The sequence below is a fragment of the Pelophylax lessonae genome (assembly GCF_965119305.1).
Source record: "Pelophylax lessonae genome assembly, chromosome: 3".
Lineage (NCBI taxonomy): Eukaryota > Metazoa > Chordata > Amphibia > Anura > Ranidae > Pelophylax > Pelophylax lessonae.
Window position 1 is genome coordinate 185,004,970 of NC_138770.1, and position 19,538 is coordinate 185,024,507.

The following is a 19,538-nucleotide window of genomic DNA, read 5'->3' on the forward strand; positions in this document are numbered from 1 at the left end:
ATTTTTTTTTTCTCATTTATTTTACTTTTTATTTTTTATATTTACACTGTCCCTTTAAATTGTTTTTTTTTTGTTCACTTTTATTCCTATTACAAGGAACGTAAACATCCCTTGTAATAGAAATAAGCAGAACAAGTCCGAGATCTGGGGTCAAAAAGACCTCAGATCTCACATTTACACTTAAAAGAAATAAAAAAAAAAAAAATGTAATTTATGTTATTTAAAAAAAACATTTGGCCCTTTAAGGTCGTTGGGCGAAAGTGACGTTTGACGTCGCTCCGGTCCTCCAAGGGCATAGAGTCAAGTGGGGGCCATCTTGCCCTCACTCGACTTCCTGCTCATCAGGTAAGGGGATCGGATCCTTTTCCCCACTAACGATGGCTCCGGTGGAAAAAGCGTGGAAAACGACTAGGAATTGGCGGGAGGGGGGCACCTTTCCCGCCACCCATAAATGTGATCCCGTGGCGAATCTGCCGCTGGCACCACTTTTATGTGAAATAGGACCGCCTGTCGTGTAAGAAATACCGGGGTTATGGCAGCTATCGGTCATTAAATACAAATGTAAAGTCTGTAAAAAAAAAAAAAACAAAAGCACCACTCGCATACATAGATATAAATGCACTTAAAATGTCTTAGAGCTGAAGTTTAATCTGCTTATATGTTGCCTTCCCTGGTTCCTCCTCTGCCTCCTCATCCACATGCTGTTTTCGATACATATCTTTTTTATGCCTAGTGATCACTGAGTCCTTGAGCTTTTTTATGCAATGCAGGCAGATAATGACCAGTAGAAGGGTCAGCAGGGGGCTGTACATAACTTCCTGAAAATATCACATCATCCTGCCTCTCTTCTCACATATCCTTCATCACTGATGCAAGCAGTGGGCTTGGGAGGAGTTATGCAAATATCAGTTCATACAAGTTCCAAGGAGTGGGCATTTCTTAGCAGACTGTATTTGCTCACAGACCACCTTAGGTAGTGCCCACATGTGATCCAGAGCTTCCATTAGTGAAATCCAGTGATTAAAATGAGCAGGTCTGGGACGGTCAGGCTCGGAGGAAAGGGCTAGATCAGGGGTGTCCAACTTGTGGCCCAAGACAACTATCAATGTGGTTAATTTTTTTGTAAAGAAAAAAAAAAAATTAGAATTTTTTTGTAAAAATGCATTTACACTTAGCGAACACATAGTTACAGTGCCTTGCGAAAGTATTCGGCCCCCTTGAACCTTGCGACCTTTTTTCATTTCATTTCAGGCTTCAAACATAAAGATATAAAACTGTCATTTTTTGTGAAGAATCAACAACAAGTGGGGCACAATCATGAAGTGGAACGAAATTTATTGGATATTTCAAACTTTTTTAACAATTAAAAAACTGAAAAATTGGGCGTGCAATATTATTCAGCCCCTTTACTTTCAGTGCAGCAAACTCTCTCCAGAAGTTCAGTGAGGATCTCTGAATGATCCAATGTTGATGTAAATGACTAATGATGATAAATAGAATCAAGTCTCTGTATAAGCCCCCGTTCACACTGGGGCGACCTGTCAGACGACCTGGTCGCCTGACAGGTTCGCCGTAGGTTGCCTTGCATTGAGAAGCTATGGACCCGTACTAATAGGAGCGACACAAGTCGCTCCGACTTAGAAAAAGGGTCCGGAGCTTCTTTGGGGCGACCCGGAGCGACCTGCATAGACTTCAATGTTATGAAGTCCGTGCCGGCCGCTCCGAGGCCGCAGTGCAAGCAGCGCGCCGCAACCTCGGAGGTCGCCCCGGGAAGTAGCGTCGCCCCAGTGTGAACGGGGCCTCAATGCACCTGCACTGTGATAGTCTCAGAGGTCTGTTTAAAGCGCAGAGAGCATCATGAAGAACAAGGAACACACCAGGCAGGTCCGAGATACTGTTGTGGAGAAGTTTAAAGCCGGATTTGGATACAAAAAGATTTCCCAAGCTTTAAACATCCCAAGGAGCACTGTGCAAGCGATAATATTGAAAGAAGTATCAGACCACTGCAAATCTACGAAGACCTGGCCGTCCCTCTAAACTTTCAGCTCATACAAGGAGAAGACTGATCAGAGATGCAGCCAAGAGGCCCATGATCACTCTGGATGAACTGCAGAGATCTACAGCTGAGGTGGGAGACTCTGTCCATAGGACAACAATCAGTCGTATACTGCACAAATCTGGCCTTTATGGAAGAGTGGCAAGAAGAAAGCCATTTCTTAAAGATATCCATAAAAAGTGTTGTTTAAAGTTTGCCACAAGCCACCTGGGAGACACACCAAACATGTGGAAGAAGGTGCTCTGGTCAGATGAAACCAAAATCGAACTTTTTGGCAACAATGCAAAACGTTAGGTTTGGCGTAAAAGCAACACAGCTCATCACCCTGAACACACCATCCCCACTGTCAAACATGGTGGTGGCAGCATCATGGTTTGGGCCTGCTTTTCTTCAGCAGGGACAGGGAAGATGGTTAAAATTGATGGGAAGATGGATGGAGCCAAATACAGGACCATTCTGGAAGAAAACCTGATGGAGTCTGCAAAAGACCTGAGACTGGGACGGAGATTTGTCTTCCAACAAGACAATGATCCAAAACATAAAGCAAAATCTACAATGGAATGGTTCACAAATAAACATATCCAGGTATTAGAATGGCCAAGTCAAAGTCCAGACCTGAATCAAATTGTGAATCTGTGGAAAGAACTGAAAACTGCTGTTCACAAACGCTCTCCATCCAACCTCACTGAGCTCTAGCTGTTTTGCAAGGAGGAATGTGCAAATATTTCAGTCTCTCGATGTTCAAAACTGATAGAGACATACCCCAAGCCACTTACAGCTGTAATCACAGCAAAAGGTGGCCCTACAAAGTATTAACTTAAGGGGGCTGAATAATTTTGCACGCCCAATTTTTCAGTTTTTTATTTGTTAAAAAAGTTTGAAATATCCAATAAATTTCATTCCACTGCATGATTGTTTCCCACTTGTTGTTGATTCTTCACAAAAAATTACAGTTTTATATCTTTATGTTTGAAGCCTGAAATGTGGCAAAAGGTCGCAAAGTTCAAGGGGGCCGAATACTTTCGTAAGGCACTGTACATAGTTGGTAAGGTTGAATAAGAAGGTTGAATAAAGACACCAATCCATCCAGTTCAACCCGTGGTGTGTGTGAGTGTGTGAGTTTAGGTCAATAGTAATTCCCATATCCCTGTATGTTACGATCGTTAAGGTGCTCATCTAATAGTTTTTTAAACTATCAATGCTCCCTGCTGATACTACTGCTTGTGGAAGAGAATTCCACATCCTTAACGCTCTGACAGCAAAAAACCCTCTACACAGTTTAAAGTTAAATGCTTCTCTTCCAGTTTCAGTGAATGGCCCTGTGTCTTTTTAACTTTCCTCCCATTGAAAAGTTTTTTCCCTATGCTAAGGTCACCAGTAATGTATTTTTTTATATCGCTATCATATCTCTTCTCAAAGGTCTCTTTCTTAGAGAGAATAAGTTTAATGCTTGTAGTCATTCCTCATAGCTGAGGTCCTCTAGTCCCTTTATTAGCTTTGTTGCTTTTTCTCTGTGGCAGAATTCTAGTTTTATCTCTGGAATAAATTCCCTTTTTAATGCATGCAAATATTCTGCTAGCTTTGCTTGCAACAGCTTGGCATTCCATGCCATTGCTGAGCCTGTCATTTACTAGGACCCCCCAGATCTTTTTCTATCCTGGATTCCCCCAGAGGTTCTCCCCCTAGCGAGTAACTTGCGTTTGTATTTTTAGCACCCAAATACAATACTTACCACTTTCCACATTATGAGTACTCACTATTTTTTACCACCATTTTGAAACGTCCCTGTAATCTGTTTTCTATCCAGGTACATACCCTATGATCCATGCCTACAGACCTCAGTTTGTAAAGTAAACGTTTATGTGGGACTCTATCAAATGCCTTTGCAAAATCCAGGTATACCACGTCCACAGGCCTACCTTTATTTAGATGGTAGCTCACTTCCTCATTGAATATTAACAGATTGGTGTGGCAAGAACGATCCTTCATAAATGCATGCTGATTACTACTAATGATACAATTTTCAACAGAAAATTCTTGGATATACTCCCTTATTATCCGCTCCAAAAGTTTACAAACTATTGATGTTAGACTGACTGGTCTGTAGTTTCCTGGGATATATCTCAGCCCTTTTTTAAATACTGGTACCAATTTTGCTTTTCTACAATCAGCTGATACCATTCCAGTCAGTAAACTGTCCATATAAATTAGGAACAACCCGGTGTAAGCCACCTGGTCCTGGTGATTTATTTATGTTACGTTTTTCAAGTCTATTTCTGACCCTGGCTTCTGTTAGCCACATGGGACAAAGAAAAAAATTACAGTGTCACTTTAATGGAGTCTTATCTTCCCAAAGAAAAATATCCCAACTCCTTACAATCACGCCTTATTCATGTCATCAGTTTTTGGAAGCACTAATATTTGTGAGCAACTATTTTTAGGGATGAAGCATATGAAGGGCAAAATTAGAACTAAAAGGTCTGATGAGCACCTTGAGAATTCACTGAGAATTGCTACTACATCCATCAAACCAGATATTAATGCGTAAGTTTATCAAAAACAGTGTCAAATATCACACTAGTTTTATGTTACCCTCTTTTACTTTCATATTTACCCACTTGCCGACCGCTCACTGAGCTGCTACTGCGGCAAAGTGGCTCGTTATCAACGCTGGACAACGCCCCCTCTCAGCGGCACGCGCGCGCCGCCGGAGGCTCGCTTCCTCTATATTCAGACACAGCGGGAGTCGGGCCAGCGGAGGAGAGGTGTGGGGGATCGAGTGAGGAAATCCGCCCACTTGTGTAAACAAAGGGGGCAGATCTCCTCTGTGACAGACAGTCACAGATTATAGGATACCTGCGATCTGTGTCTGTGTCACACAATCCCCTCCCCCCACACACGTCAGTAAGCATGAGGCATACATTTAACCCCTTGATCACCAACAATAAAGTTTACCCCTTCCCTAACAGTGCATATTTATAGCACTGATTACTGTAGTAATGTCACTGGTACCCCCAAAAGTGTCAAAAATGTCAGTCAGGGGTCCGATCTGTCCGCCGCAATGTCGCAAAAAAAATCGCAGATCGCCGCCATTACTAGTAAAAAAAAATAAACAATAAAAATGACAAATCTTTCCCGTAGTTAGTAAACGCGATAACTTTTGCGCAAACCAATCAAAATACGCTTATTATGATTTTTTTTTTACCAAAAATATTTAGCAGAAAACAAATTGGCCTAAAATGTTAAAAAATTTTGATTTTTAAATTTTTTTTGGGAATGTTATATATCATGATGTAAAAAATATTGTTTTTTTTTTCAAAATTTTCGCTCTTTTTTTAAAAAATTTAAAATCGCACAGGTGATCAAATACCACCAAAAAAAATACATTTTGGCCTAAATATATGACAAAAATTGAATACCTTGGATATTTTTTAACTGTCAAAGTAGAAAATGTCAATTTTTTCACAAAATTTTCGTTCTTTCTTTATTAATATTGCAAAAAATTTAAAAGCGCAGAGGTGATCAAATACCACCAAAATGAAGCTCTGTTTGTGGGAAAAAAGGACGTAAATTTAGTTTGGGTACAGGGTTGCATGACTGCGCAATTGTCAGTTAAAGTCGCGCAGTGCCAAGTTGCAAAAAGTGGCCTGGACGTAAAGCAGGAAAATCCTCCGGTGGTAAAGTGGTTTAAAAGTTACCAAAAAAATGAAGTTTTATTACTCAGATAGGTACATTATCTATATTAGTGATTGTTAAAGCGGAGCTCCGGGCACAAAATCGACCTAATCGATTTTGTGCCCATCCACTTGCTTTGCTTCACCTGAAAAGGAATTGGATAGTTAGGATTATTTTTTTTTTTTACTTACCTTGTAATTGTAGAAAGAAATACTCACCTTTTTTCACTTCCTCCCTCTGTGGCCGCGGCCCGCGCCGTCACTTCAGCTTTACAATGATTCCTGGGAGCTGAACGTCATCGCTCCCAGGAATCAATGCGACGGCACCGGCCCCGCTCGTCACTTCCGGTGCGACGCCGCATTCCCTGCTAAACAGCTTCTGGGCATGCCCAGAAGCTGTGTAGGAATGCGGCGCCGCACCGGAAGTGACGAGAGGGGCCGGTGAAGGCGCATTCTGGGAGAAGAAGACACGGAAGAGGACGCAGAAGAGGATCGCGCTGGCTTCAGCTGCCCACAACAGAGATTGCAACGCTGTGGAAGAAATTTTATAAGTGAGTATTTCTTCTTGCAGGTAAGTGCGACCCGGGACAGATCAGAGGCTAGCCATTGTGGAATGTACTAGCCCTGACTGTCCCGGGGGTATGTTCATTGAAAAAAATGTTTCTGTGCCCGGAACTCCGCTTTAAGGTTAGGATGTCAATCACAAGCTGTATGCTTGGGGGGAGCGCTTCCCCGGAATTCTCTGGTGTCAGCATTATGGATCAGAAGTGACTAATGCAGATAACAGAGGGAAGAAAAAGCAGACAGAAATCACACTAGGTGCTTTGGATTAGGGCAAGTATACACTTTAGAAGGATATTCTTTGCTCGTTTTTAATTTCAGAAGTTTACAATCACTTTAATTTTGGTCAAGGTTTCTTTGATTTTTGTACATCAGCTCTATGGTACATGAAGGTGACTTAGCTTTAGTGTCATGGTACTGTACCTGCAAATGGAGGTCCTAGAAGTGCAGATATCCCATTGGCACATATGATGATCCCATAGGCATTCGCCAGCTGCTTGATGCCCACTAAATCTTCTGTAACAACAGGCATGAGGGAGAAGTAGCCACTGGAGAACCCTATAAGAGCACAGACCACAGCCAGGGCCGCATATACTTGCATAAGTGGGAGGATCAGGATGCAGATACCCATAGTAAAGTTAGAAGCAAGGAAGACATTCCAGGCACTGACACATGACAGGTCACCAATATAACCCAGGAAAATTTTCCCAAATATATGCACAATGGCAATAATTGAGGTGAGTGGAAAGATGTTGTTTTGCTCTGCCATGCCATAAAGCTCCACAATCTCTGGGAGGTGAATAAAGGGAATTACAAAGCTGCAGTAGGCCAGAAGTGCCCACACCACAAATGCTACAAAGACCTTGTTGGTGAAGAGGGAGGCTGTCCCAAAGTAGCTAGAATACCAGGCCCAAAATCCACTTCTCACAGTCACAGTCATGCGGGTCAGTGACTTCAGGATTCCCAGTTTGCTCATATCTTTCTTAACAATGCCATTACTTGAGTCTTCCTTACACCATGGTGCTGCAGTGTCTTCTCCCTCTTCAGGTAGGTTGCTGTTTGCTTTCCCAACATCAGCCTCCAGCAGGGAAACTTCTCTAGTTGTTTTGTGAGCACCAGTCTTCTCCATGCTGCATTTTTCTATATGGTCCAGGGGTCTCATGAGGGCTCCACACACACACAGGTTTAGAGTGATGGCTCCCTGGATTATCATGGCATTCCTCCAGCCAAATTCTGCACACAAGTACTTCAACAGCACAGTAATCAGGAATGTCCCGAACCCTGTCCCAGTGGTGCTCAGTCCCTGTGCCAGTGCACGGCGCTTCTGAAAATACTGACCCACGATTACCACTGCAGGTAGGTACACCATCCCACTCCCGATACCTGAGGAAAGAACAAGCATGCACAGTAACTTTCATGTGTCCATGTTAAAACAAACATCTTCATGTGTGTGCAGGAGTGCAATCTATTCTAAGGCTGGGCACAGATTGCTCAGAATAAAGAGAAAAGGGGCTGAATAGCCCCTTTGATTTATGGGGCAGTGGCAGGTAAGGTTAGTGTAGTCAGAAATACTAGGAAATTCCAGTTGTTAGGCAGAGTTCCAGTCTGTCAGCTATTACTTAGAGCTGATTGGATGGTCAGATAACGGTTAGCTACCCAAGTATCTAGGTAGAATAAGCCCCTTACTTGTTTTATCCTGTTTTTCCCGCCGGTGATACAGGTTTGTGATTGGTTCAGAGTCTTCCAGCAGAGCCATTTAAGGGGTCCCCTCACGGACGGGACTTCACATCGCCTGACAAGAAGAAGACAGCAGAGCGGTTCCCCTCCCCCCCTTTTTGTTTTGTCGCGGTCAGTTTATTATTTTAGGGTCACCTTCGCTCGTTGCGAAGGGGGACGTTTATGTTGAAAACGTGTTTATTGAGTTGGATTTTTTTTTTTTTTTTTTTAAGCCCGTAGCGTGTGCAACACACTCAAAAGACTCCACCCGGTGCATAAAAAAGTGCACACACACAAAGTGAGTAACACAAAAAAGCACAGGGTGTGCGACAACGTATGGTCTTCCCTCCGAGGAGGTAGGACCCAAAACCTCAATCCCCCGGGGCGCAAGGCTCCTGACAGGGACATAAGGTACTCATGGTCTGTCTGGCCGAAACCAGACAGACCCCGTTCTTCAGGGGGACTGCCGAAACAGCCCCCACCGAGTACTAAGTAGGGCTCCCCCGAAGGGAGACCCCATGGGAGAGGGCGAACTAAGCCAAAAGGCCATATCCACCCCCTCCCAAGACTTAAGGCAGGGCCCGAGGACCCACACACTCCAGTCTGTGCAAATAAAGAAAACAAAGGTGATAGTGCAGGTGACGGACTCCAAAGAAAAAGACAAACAAAACATAGAAGTGGGGAAGGGGAAGTGGGGAAAGTGCAATGGTGCCATGTGAGGAACCAAGGCAGGCCTTCCAGCCGGAATAAAAAATTCCTCTGGTGCAAGCCAAATGGCCTGTCCCAAGAGGCAGGTGCGAAAAAGGTGTGCATAGTGCAGTGACCAAGGTGCCAAAAGAACTCACAGCGAGCTGCCCCTCACCAGTGAGAAATTAAGGCACCCCTGGGCTGCCACCCCAGGGGCACTTACACTACGGGCTTTTTCAATCTCAGCCCCCGGCCAGACCAAATGTAGCCTATCCCCACCAGCAGACATCAGAACCTGGACAGCTTGGGGAGAGCTTACCTACAACTGGGGACAGGCCCCCTACAGGCCAGATCAACCCAGGAGAGAAAGCCCCCCCCTCGCCATCCTGTTCCTCAGTCCATTACATCCAGGAGCAGTTCCGCCGGCCCCCCCGAACCGGCTTCCCGCTCCCTTCAAACTGGTTAGGACAGTTCAACCCATTCAAATCAGAAGGCGGCGGGCCCCACATGCTTTCCCAGATGACCTACTTCCCATACCTCAAAACTCAGAGCGCTCCGGGTTTCGGTCATACTGGTACTAGCTAAGGCCCATACCAACTGATAAGAACAGATACTACACTTGATCTTAGCCAAAAGGCCGAGAAGCGATGTATTTAAATTCTGCTAATGGCAACCTGGGTCGTGGTGACCGGGTTGTTTTATTCTGATGTTTATTGATATTTTAATGAGTTATTGATTATGAATTTTGTTAAATAATAAACGGCCGCGGCCTCTTTTATTCCAAACTTTAAAGAATTTTGTGGTGTCATTTATTTAATAAGTTTAAGTTATTTATAAGATAAAGAAAGTCCTGCCTACTGCCCCATACACTGATCAGCATTGCAGCCATTTGGCTGCATCTGTTGATCCAATGTAAATTTCCCAGCAGTCCTGCTAGACAGAAGTTGATAGTTAGATTGGCTTCTGTTGAGTGGGAATGGCCATAAATGGGTCAAAATTTGGCTGGTCCCTGCTAAACCAGCTGAATTTCAATCCATCTATGACCAAAAGTCAGCAATATGCTTCCAACTGGAGGGAGGAGAAGGCAGTCACTGCCCTTGTTTTTTCCAATTATTCAGGTAGTTTGTAAGCTCGACTTCCAATTCTCAGTAATGGGTTAATAATCACACATAACTCCCATTCCAAACCTATGCTGCCTCTTTATTCTTTTCCTGGGCTGCTTTAGATAATAAGGTTCAGCTGCTCTTTAGTCAATGCAGTTTGCTGGACACCATTTGATTATACTACACAATTAATTTACAAATAATGATTAGAAGATTGTTGTTTAATACCACAATGGTGAGAAATTTCAATTGTGAGTAAGTGCTGGTTCACACATATGCCATGCGGGAACCTTGCGAATCCGCCGCGGGTTTCCGCATCACACTCGACTCGCAGGAAGGTCACGCTGCCTTATGCGAATTGCTGGGGGTGTCAATACAAGGTTAACAACACCCCCAGGTCAGTTCACATATCACAGTGCGAACTGTCAATTCGGACATAAATTAGAACGCATAGGTATGAACACCCATGCGATCCGATTCTGGTGCGGACCAAAAAAGGGTCCTGTGTGACTTTGGTCCAAATGCGATGCAAATTCAGCCATACAATCTGTATGGCTGAATTCGCAGCGCACAGACATTGCCTGTGATTGTCAGAGCAGTGCGCTGCGAATCACATGCTATGTCTGACATCACATATGTGTGAACCGGCACTTAAGGAATTTTTTGCTGTTTCACTGTTGTTCTCTACCACTGTAAGGATAAGATGGGGTTGACATATTTGTATTCACTTTATTTCCTCTCATTTGACACGCACTGAATACAGTATATGTCAGGAGATCTAAAACTGTAAGTGCCGGTTCACACATATGCAATGTCAGACATCGCATGGAATTTGCAGCGCACTGCTCTGCAAATCACATGCGATGTCTGTGCGTTGCGAATTCAGCCATATACAGATTGTATGAATTTGCATCGCATTCGAACCAAGGTTGCAAAGGGCCCTTTTTTTGGTCCGCACCAGAATCGTATCGCATGGGCACACCTATGCAATCTGATTCCTGTCCGAATTGACAGTTCGCACTGCTATATGCAAACTGATCTGGGGTGTCATTAACTTTGTATTGACACCCCTAGCAATTCGCATATGGCAATGTGAACTGCCTGCGAGGCGAGTGCGATGAGGGAACCCGCAGTGGATTTGCAGGGTTCCCGCATTGCATATGTGTGAACCGGCACTAAATGTCTTGTTCAGCTAGATTTTCCTTTCTCCTCTCTCTGCTTCGGCATACTGGAGATCAGTGAATGTATTTGCATGACCATCTCTCTAAAACAACAGAGCATCATATTATCACAAATGAGAAGTATGGGATTTAAGGGGCTCAGATTAGGTATGGTTAGTTTATGTGAATTGTCCTATTCATATTATAGGAATTGCCTCTAAAGGGTCTTTCTAAACCAGGGTTCCCCCAGAGGTTGTTAGGGGTTCCTTCAGAAGAGAGCAGTGGAAGACTGATCTCCTGCTTACACTGACCATCAATGTGAAGGGTCATATCTACACTGACCACCAATGTAAGGGGTCACTTTTAGACCATACAGATCACAGACCACAATGTAGAATGGCACTTTTACACTAATCATTGACCACTTAATGGAATCTGTTTCTTTTTCACTGATCATCAATATAATTGGTCGCTTTTACAATGACCACCAATTTAACAAGTCACTACAATTTTCTCTGTCTATGTTCCTTTTCTGGTCATCATTATTAATACTGATCATGCTAATGTAGCACAAGTTGTAGGCCTGATCATTTTAGTGGGGGTTCTAGAAACTATTTTAAGGGTTCCCACATGTTTAAAGGCTCAAGTAAGGCTGTTCTAAAAGATGACAATATTGCACTCACCAGCCATCACTCCAAATGTAAAGAACAGAAAATGGACATTGGTGGCAAAAGCACTCAGCACCCATCCAAGTGACGTCAAGAACCCTCCAATCATGGCAGTCTTCCGACATCCACAGGTGTTAATGAACAAGCCAATAAAAGGACCTGGAGAATAAATCAACATGACAAATAACTAGATAACTTTCAGCAACAAAACAGTTTCCTGTTGTCTTAGACCGCATTGTTGCCATATTGAGTTTAGGCGTAATCTCCCTTACCGTGTTGTGAGGATGAGGAGTTATGTATAAATCTCCTATAATAATTTTAAATAGATGGATGTAAATATTTATTTTTCAAGATATTGAGTATTGATTTCAAATGGATAAGTATGTTTGAAATGCATGCCTGGGAAACCTAGGAGGGGTCTGCTATTTACACTGATAAACAAACGGTAGTACAGCCCCGTAATTATGTTCCTTTTCCCCAGACATTACGGGGCCAGAAAATAATTGATAATCTTCCATGACAGGTCATTCCTTTATCTAGCCCTCTACTTCAAAGACCCAGGAGACGACCTAACATGATTAATCCCCACCCAGAGAGGAGGGCTATCGAGAGGCTGAGTTATGCTAAATATAGGGTACACCAATCAGAATGGTTCTGAACAAGACGAGATGGGTCTATATTAATATAGCTGAGGAGAGAGATCACTCTCTCTGGCAAGCAGACTAGGATGAAGATACTGGGGATGGTAAATATAGACTATACCTCTCACACTTAGAATGTATACATGCTTTTTCTCTTTAGTGTTTGAATACACACTGCAGGCACCATGCCTGAAGCGAAAAGGTAACTTAACTCCATGCTCAATACGTACATGGTATTGTAAATAGGGCTATTGTGGGTAATTTGTATATATGTATATATCTATTATGTAACCCATTCAATAAATGTGTATTGCTGATTGAACTATCTCTTTTGTGTAAAGATCTCTCTGGATCTAGATGTGTATAGGTGCATGCTACTAAAATAATGGGGGTGTATGCACAGGTACAAAGAACAAAAGGCAACAGCATTCACATTGATCCGACTTGGACCGCGACTTGTCAGCCTGACAAGTCGCGGTCCGTCACGCTCCCATTGAGTAGTACAGGACCGGTTCTAATAGGAGCGACACAAGTCGCTCCGACTTAGAAAAAGGGTCCTGTACTACTTCGGGGCGACCTGGAGGCGACTTGCATAGACATTCATTTTATGAAGTCCGTGCAAGTCGCGCCGAAGTCGCGCTGCACGCGACTTGACAGGTCGCCCCCTAAGTCGGAGCGACCTAGTGTGAACCGAGCCTTAGGAGAAGTTTAATCATGTTGTTTTCAAACAACACAACATGCCTGAGCTTCTATACTGTAATATTAATGCTATTTATTAAATAAGCTATAATAAAATATAAACAGAATAGCACAAAAGGTGCCCATTTGTAAAACTAATTGCAGCTTAAGAACTGCCCCTGGCTGCACCATGTATAACTGCATGAGAAGTTCTAAAGCTAAAAAATGTACTGCCTTTGATACATTACAGGTCATTGCAGACTGATATCTGGTATGATTAATGTATGTACATTACTGCTAGGTAGAAGCTGTAAAAACTATTGGCGAGCAGTGGGAGGAAAGCCTGTATACTGTATGTCCATGATCTATTTATGCTGAGCTGGAGCTCTCTCTGGCAGAGGAACAAAAAAGCAAATTGATGGGTCCAGTTGGGCTTGATATTCTACAAGAATTTGTACCTTTATCTGGTAACTCTAAAAAAAAAAAACCTCACAAAAGCTTTAAAGCGAAACTAAACCTATCAATTTAAGGCTCCTTTCACACGGCCGCTCCGTGTGAAAGGTCCGCTGCGGGACTTTTTTTTTTTTTTTTTTCCACGGAGCGGATGACATTTCTGTCATCCGCTCCGTGTGCCCGCATATCATCCCATCCGTTTGCGGATGATATGCGGACATAATGTAAGTATATGGCACTGCGGATGTCAGCGGATGACACCGCTGACATCCGATTTTCCTTCCTTTCCGTTTTTTACACGGAAGGAAAAATGGGGTTCTGTTCCATTCGTAAAAACGGAACAGAACTGACAGGAGGAAAATCGGGTGTCAGCGGATGGTATTCCGCTGACACCCGCAGTGCCATTCACTTACATTATGTCCGTAAATCATCCGCAAACGGATTGGATGATTTGCAGACACACGGAGCGGCCGTGTGAAAGGACCCTAAGAGTTTTGAAAAACAGTTACATTCCTGGCACGTGGTGGGAATGTAACTCACATTGGTTGTACTCTCAATCGAACTGTCAAACCATCAAATGGCTGGTGTCATAACTGATCACATGATCAAACAGAGGCCAAGATGGCAGCTTCCTTGGCTGAAAACGATAGGAGAGTTTAGTTCCACTTTAAGTGATTCTTTGGTTGAAGTTTAAAATTGATTTAAAGTGGAACTATACTTGCCTAGAATCCAGCGATGCTCTGCCCCAGAACTCACTGCCGTCTGCTGATACTTCCAGGCTTTCGGGACTCAATTGCTTGCCACTGTCATTGGCCAGGTGGAGATGATGTCATTCCAGCGCATGCGCGGGAGTTCCGTCAGATTCAGCTTTGCAGATTTTGTGCAGTGAGCTGCACTTGCCCAGCTTACTGTACAGGGACAGACAAGCAGGTAAGTAGCTTTAACGCACAAGGGCCCTTTCACACGGGCGTTCCGCATGTCCGTATATCATCCTATTTTTTTGCGGATGATATACGGACATAATGTATGTCAATGGCATTGCAGATGTCAGCGGATGACCATCCGCTGACATCTGATTTTCATCCTTTCAGTTCTGTTCCGTTTTTTGGAACGGAACAAAACCCTATTTTTGTTCCGTTTAAAAAACGGAACGGATGCAAAATCGGATGTCAGCGGTGTCATCTGCTGACATCCGCAATGACCATAGACATGCATTATGTCCGTATATCATCCGCTCCTTGAAAAAAAAAAAAAAAAAAAGTGCCGGAGCGGATCGCAATGCGGTCCGCTCCGTGTGAAAGAGCCCTAAGAGACAAAGCATGGCTCTTCTTCATTAACCTGCAGCCACTCCCAGGCAAATCGCCGCAGCTGTAAGTCGCTCGCCCTCGGGAGTCTAGGGGCGCGAGTGCGCGCCACCAGCGGCGCGCTTCTGCCCCCGCTCGTCAGCGGGGAAGCCAATACAGTGGGCAGGCAGCTCTAATTGCCGCCTGACCCCTGCGATCGTTCCCCGCTGAGAGAGAAGAACAGTCCGCTGTTGTAAACACAGCCGACCGTCCTTCTCCATGTAATGATCATAGAGCCCCTGTGATCCTTCTATATAGGATCACATGTCTCTATGGTCATTTCAGAAGCCATGCCCCCCACAGTTGGAATCACTCCCCTAGGCTCACATTTAACCCCTTGATCACCCATAATGTTAACCCCCTTCCCTGCCAGTGTCATTATTACAGTAACAGTGCATATTTTTAGCACTGATTACTGTAGTAATGTCACTGGTCCCCCCGAAAGTGTCAAAAATGTCAGTCAGGGGTCCAATCTGTCCGCCGCAATGTCGCAGTCCTGCAAAAAATCGCAGATTGCCGCCATTACTAATAAAAAATTTAAAAAACAATAAAAATTACATAAATCTTTCCCGTAGTGAGTAGACGTGATAACTTTTGCGCAAACCAATCAAAATACGCTTATTGTGATTTTTTTTTACCAAAAATATGTAGCAGAAAACAAATTGGCCTAAAATGTTAAAAAATTTAGATTTTTAAAAAATTTTTTTCAGACTGTCATATAGCAGAATGTGAAAAATATATATATTTTTTTCAAAATTGTCGCTCTTTTTTTGTTTATAGCGCAAAAAATAAAAATCGCACAGGTGATCAAATACCACCAAAAGAAAGCTCTATTTGTGGGAAAAAAAGGACGTCAATTTTATTTGGGTACAGCGTCCCACGACCGCGCAATTGTCCGTTAAAATAACGCAGTGCCGAATCAAAAATAGGACCTGGTCAGGAAGGGGGCAAATCCTTCTGGTCCAGAAGTGGTTAAAAATCTTGCCTGTCTGCTCATTTTCATTATGGAGCCTAAAGTTCCACTTTAAAACAGCTTGTTTTTTAAAGTGAAACTGAAGTTGAAATGCTTTGTCATGGGGTGATATTAATTGTTTAATCCTGGAATAGTGGGTGACTCAACATCCATTATCCCATTAGAACCAGAAGTTATATGTGCTCATTGTGTATTCACAGTATGTTTGACCTGAGCTCTATTTAATGCTTACTGAATAAACCTGAGCCAAGACTTACACATGCAGAGTATACCAACAACAAGAGCATGCACTGAGTAGAATTTAACTGTAAAAATGTTTTGCCTCCCTATGTTTACTGTGTATGTGCGTGTGTACTTCTTCATCAGTGTACATATACAGTGCGAATAGGTACAGCACTTCTGTTTACATATCCTTATGGAAGCACATAGACATAGGATATAGGTACGGTCTGTCTAGACACAAATGCTTGGCTTACCAAGCCATGACAATAGCAAAAGCAAAAAAAAAAAATTTTTATCTTAGGGGAGATAAAAAACATTGAAAGGATTTTTTTGTAACGTGTCCAGCTGACAGTGCCCCCCGATTTGGGTCGGCCAGATCAAGCAACTGTAATGGTATATCTATGAGCAGCATCAGACAAAATTGTACAGTATCACTGAAATGTATAAAAGAGGCAAGATTTTCTAGTGCAATTTCATACCTACGATTAGAGTGATGCCCATTGTCAGGGAACTGACCCAAGCTGTTAGACCTCTGCTTTGGTTGAACTCCTCCAGCCATTCCATGTTGAGAATGCCTAGTGCCATCTGTGATCCCATAATCAGCAAGTGGACAAGGAAAGAAGACAAGACCACCATCCATGCCCAGCCTCCATCAATATTCAGGTTCCCCTTCTGTGTGTCTCCCCGGCCCTTTAGCTTCCTGTCCAATTCCTTCTCCATATCTGCTCCTTCGCTGCACATCTTGGCCTGTATTAAAGAGTCATTAAAAGGAACAGGTTAATGTAAACACATTTTGACAGCATACATCTTTACAAAAGGACTATGTTCATGCTGGGGAGATATGCCTTCTCTTTTTATCCTGTTGACCATTGTCACCAAAACACAAAGTGGTGGAAAATTCAGATCTTTACAGTTTTCTTCAATAATGAAATAGAGGAGAATTCTTGCAAAAGGCACACCTATTCCTGTGACAACTGTCTAGGAGGGGATTTTTCTTCCATTTGGAAAGATATTCTTCTCGCTTAAATCTTTGGAACAGGAAGGAAAGGGAAAATCTGCTCAATGAGATACAAAAAAAAAAAAAGACCCGGAATAAGGTTCTAAGCATTTGTTACTCTACCCAAACCTAAAACAAAATGTTTTGGCTTTTGATAAACTAACTTTAAAGTTGTTCTAATAGTCAGTTCACACCGGGGTGACTCAAAGTCGCCCCGACTTTGAAATCGCCCGTGCAGCACGACTTCATCGCGGCTTGCAAACGACTTCTCATAATAGTAGTCAATGCAAGTCGCTCCGACTTCGCCAAGAAGTAGTGCAGGAAACTTTTTCTAAGTCGGAGCGACTTGAGTCGCTCTGATTAGAATGGTTCCATTGCACAGAATTGAGCGCTACTTGACAGGCGACCAAGTAGTCTAGGTTGGAGTAGTGTGAACCGGGTCTAAAGGTAGAAGGTTTTTTCATTTTATGCATTGAGATAAAAAAACCTTCTGTGTGCATCAGCCCCCCTAATACTTACCTGAGCCCCATCTTGATTCAGCTCTGTTGAGACAGCAGAGGGCTCTACTGGCTACCGCTGCTGGCAATCAGTGAGCCAATGAGGAGAGAGAGGGGGTGGGGGCCAAGCCGTGGTAATGTCTGAATAGACACATGGAGCAGCTGCTTGGCTCGTATGCCCCCACAGCAAGCTGCTTGTTGTGGGGGCACTTGGCAGGAGGGAGGGCCAGGAGTGCCGGCGGGGGACCCAAGAAGAGGAGGATCTGGGTTGCTCTGTGTAAACCACTGAGCAAGTAAGTATAACATGTTTGTTATTTAAAAAAAAAAAAAACAAGACTTTAATATCACATTAAACAATTGTAAAGTCTCATTTTTTTCCCTATAAAAATAGCAAACATGTTATACGTACCTGCTCTGTTGCAGTGGATTTGCACAGAGCAGCTTGGATCCTCCTTTTCTCTGGTCCCTCTTCTGTGCTCCTGGCCCCTACCTCCTGTTCAGTGTCACCACAGCAAGCCGCTTGCTGTGGGGGCACCCAAGCCGAGTCACAGCAACCTGTGTCCATTCAGACACAGAGCCCCGACCTGGCCCGCACCCTCTCTCTACTGATTGGCTAGCTGACTTTGATTGACAGCAGCGGTAGCCAAACAGGAAGGAGAATCTTGGACAGCTGAGACACTCGTGGACATCACTGGACAGAGAGGGACCTCAGGTAAGTGTTAGGGGGCCGACACAGAAGGTTTTAGAATGCATTAAGATAAAAAAACCTTCTGACTTTACAACTCCTTTAAGTATTCTGTTTGTCTTTATCCTGCAGCATTTTCTGGATATTATCTATCAGATCCATGCGACTATAATTATATGACAAAACAAAACAAGGGAAAGGTATAACCAAAAAAGGGGATAAGATAAATGGATATGAAAAAGTTTACCCACTCGCTCACAAGTGAACGGTACTCAAATGGCAAAACAACATACTCAAAAAAAGGGAATTGGATGACTAGAAAAAGAGGTGTCACCCCAAAGAAAGCGCCATATAATAGAGTAACAGGGGTATAGCTTCACAAAATCGAGTCTCAAAAGAAAAACAGTGGCAGTCCAGGAAAAGAAGGAGAGTCAACACTCAGGTGGTACATGATCGTCTGAAGCAATACATTCAAGTAAATCGCATTAAGTGATCGGAAACTGAATGTGGCATAAAAAGTGGTTCCAAATCAAATACAAAAGGAAACCTGAGTGTTGACTCTCCTTCTTTTCCTGGACTGTCACCGGCTGGCGTACCTTCGTCTGAATCCTTGCCCCTGTGGGGTTACTTTTGACCTGTGTTACATTTATTAGTGTCTCTGTGATTCGGCCACTCTTGTGTGCATGTGGATTGCTCTTTAGGTGACAGCAGTCCACCTACAATATCTGTGTTTGTCCTTTGTTTTTAATTAACCACGTGGTTCATTTTTAGGGGTGAGGTGGAAGGTGTTGTACCTCTATTTTACAATGTTACCGTGTGTTCTGCTTTTTGTATTTAATAAAATTTACCATTTTTTCATTAGCAGTGGTTCCGTTGTTTTTTCTTTTGAGACTCAATTTTGTGAAGCTATACCCCTGTTACTTTATTATATGGCGCTTTCTTTGGGGTGACACCTCTTTTTCTAGTCATCCCATCCCCTTTTTTTGACTATAATTATATGAAGCTAAACTAGAAAAACATGATTGATGTTTGTCAGCAGTCTTTATTTATCACAGATGGATAGGTCAAAATCATTTCTGATGGGGGCGTGTCCTGACCATGGAGGAGTGAGGACGCACATTGCCTCGGCTCCGCACCCGCCACAGCCATTACCATAAGAATCCGCCAGCTTCCTACCTCCCTGTCGGCTCCAGCGATGCCCTCCCGACGCCGGACTGCCTCACAACCGCCGCGGCCGGATCGTTCCATGCCGGGCCGCATCCCGGCCTTCTTCCCCGAGGTCCGCGGCCGGGCTCCACAGCCATCCAAGATGGCGGCGGCGGTGGAGGAGATGCTGGCCTCACCGCGTCCTACGGCCAGCCCTGCATGGAGCACGGACACTGGGCTCTCTCCACAGCGATCGGTGCATACGCATACCCCGATCC

At 43.6% G+C, this 19,538-nt stretch overlaps 1 protein-coding gene across 2 annotated transcripts in view; it reads right to left on the reverse strand.

The window, feature by feature from the left end:
- The window catches only part of SLC16A14 (solute carrier family 16 member 14), a 70,208-nt gene that overhangs the window by 11,127 nt on the left and 39,543 nt on the right, over positions 1-19,538 (reverse strand). For both annotated transcript variants that reach the window (XM_082249977.1, XM_082249976.1), the window contains exons 2-4: positions 16,415-16,682; positions 11,641-11,784; positions 6,715-7,674 (exon numbers count right to left, since the gene is read on the reverse strand). In XM_082249977.1, the coding sequence (XP_082106103.1) occupies positions 6,715-7,674; positions 11,641-11,784; positions 16,415-16,676 (1,366 nt within the window). In that variant the 5' untranslated portion in view covers positions 16,677-16,682. The remainder of the gene's footprint in view (positions 1-6,714; positions 7,675-11,640; positions 11,785-16,414; positions 16,683-19,538) is intronic.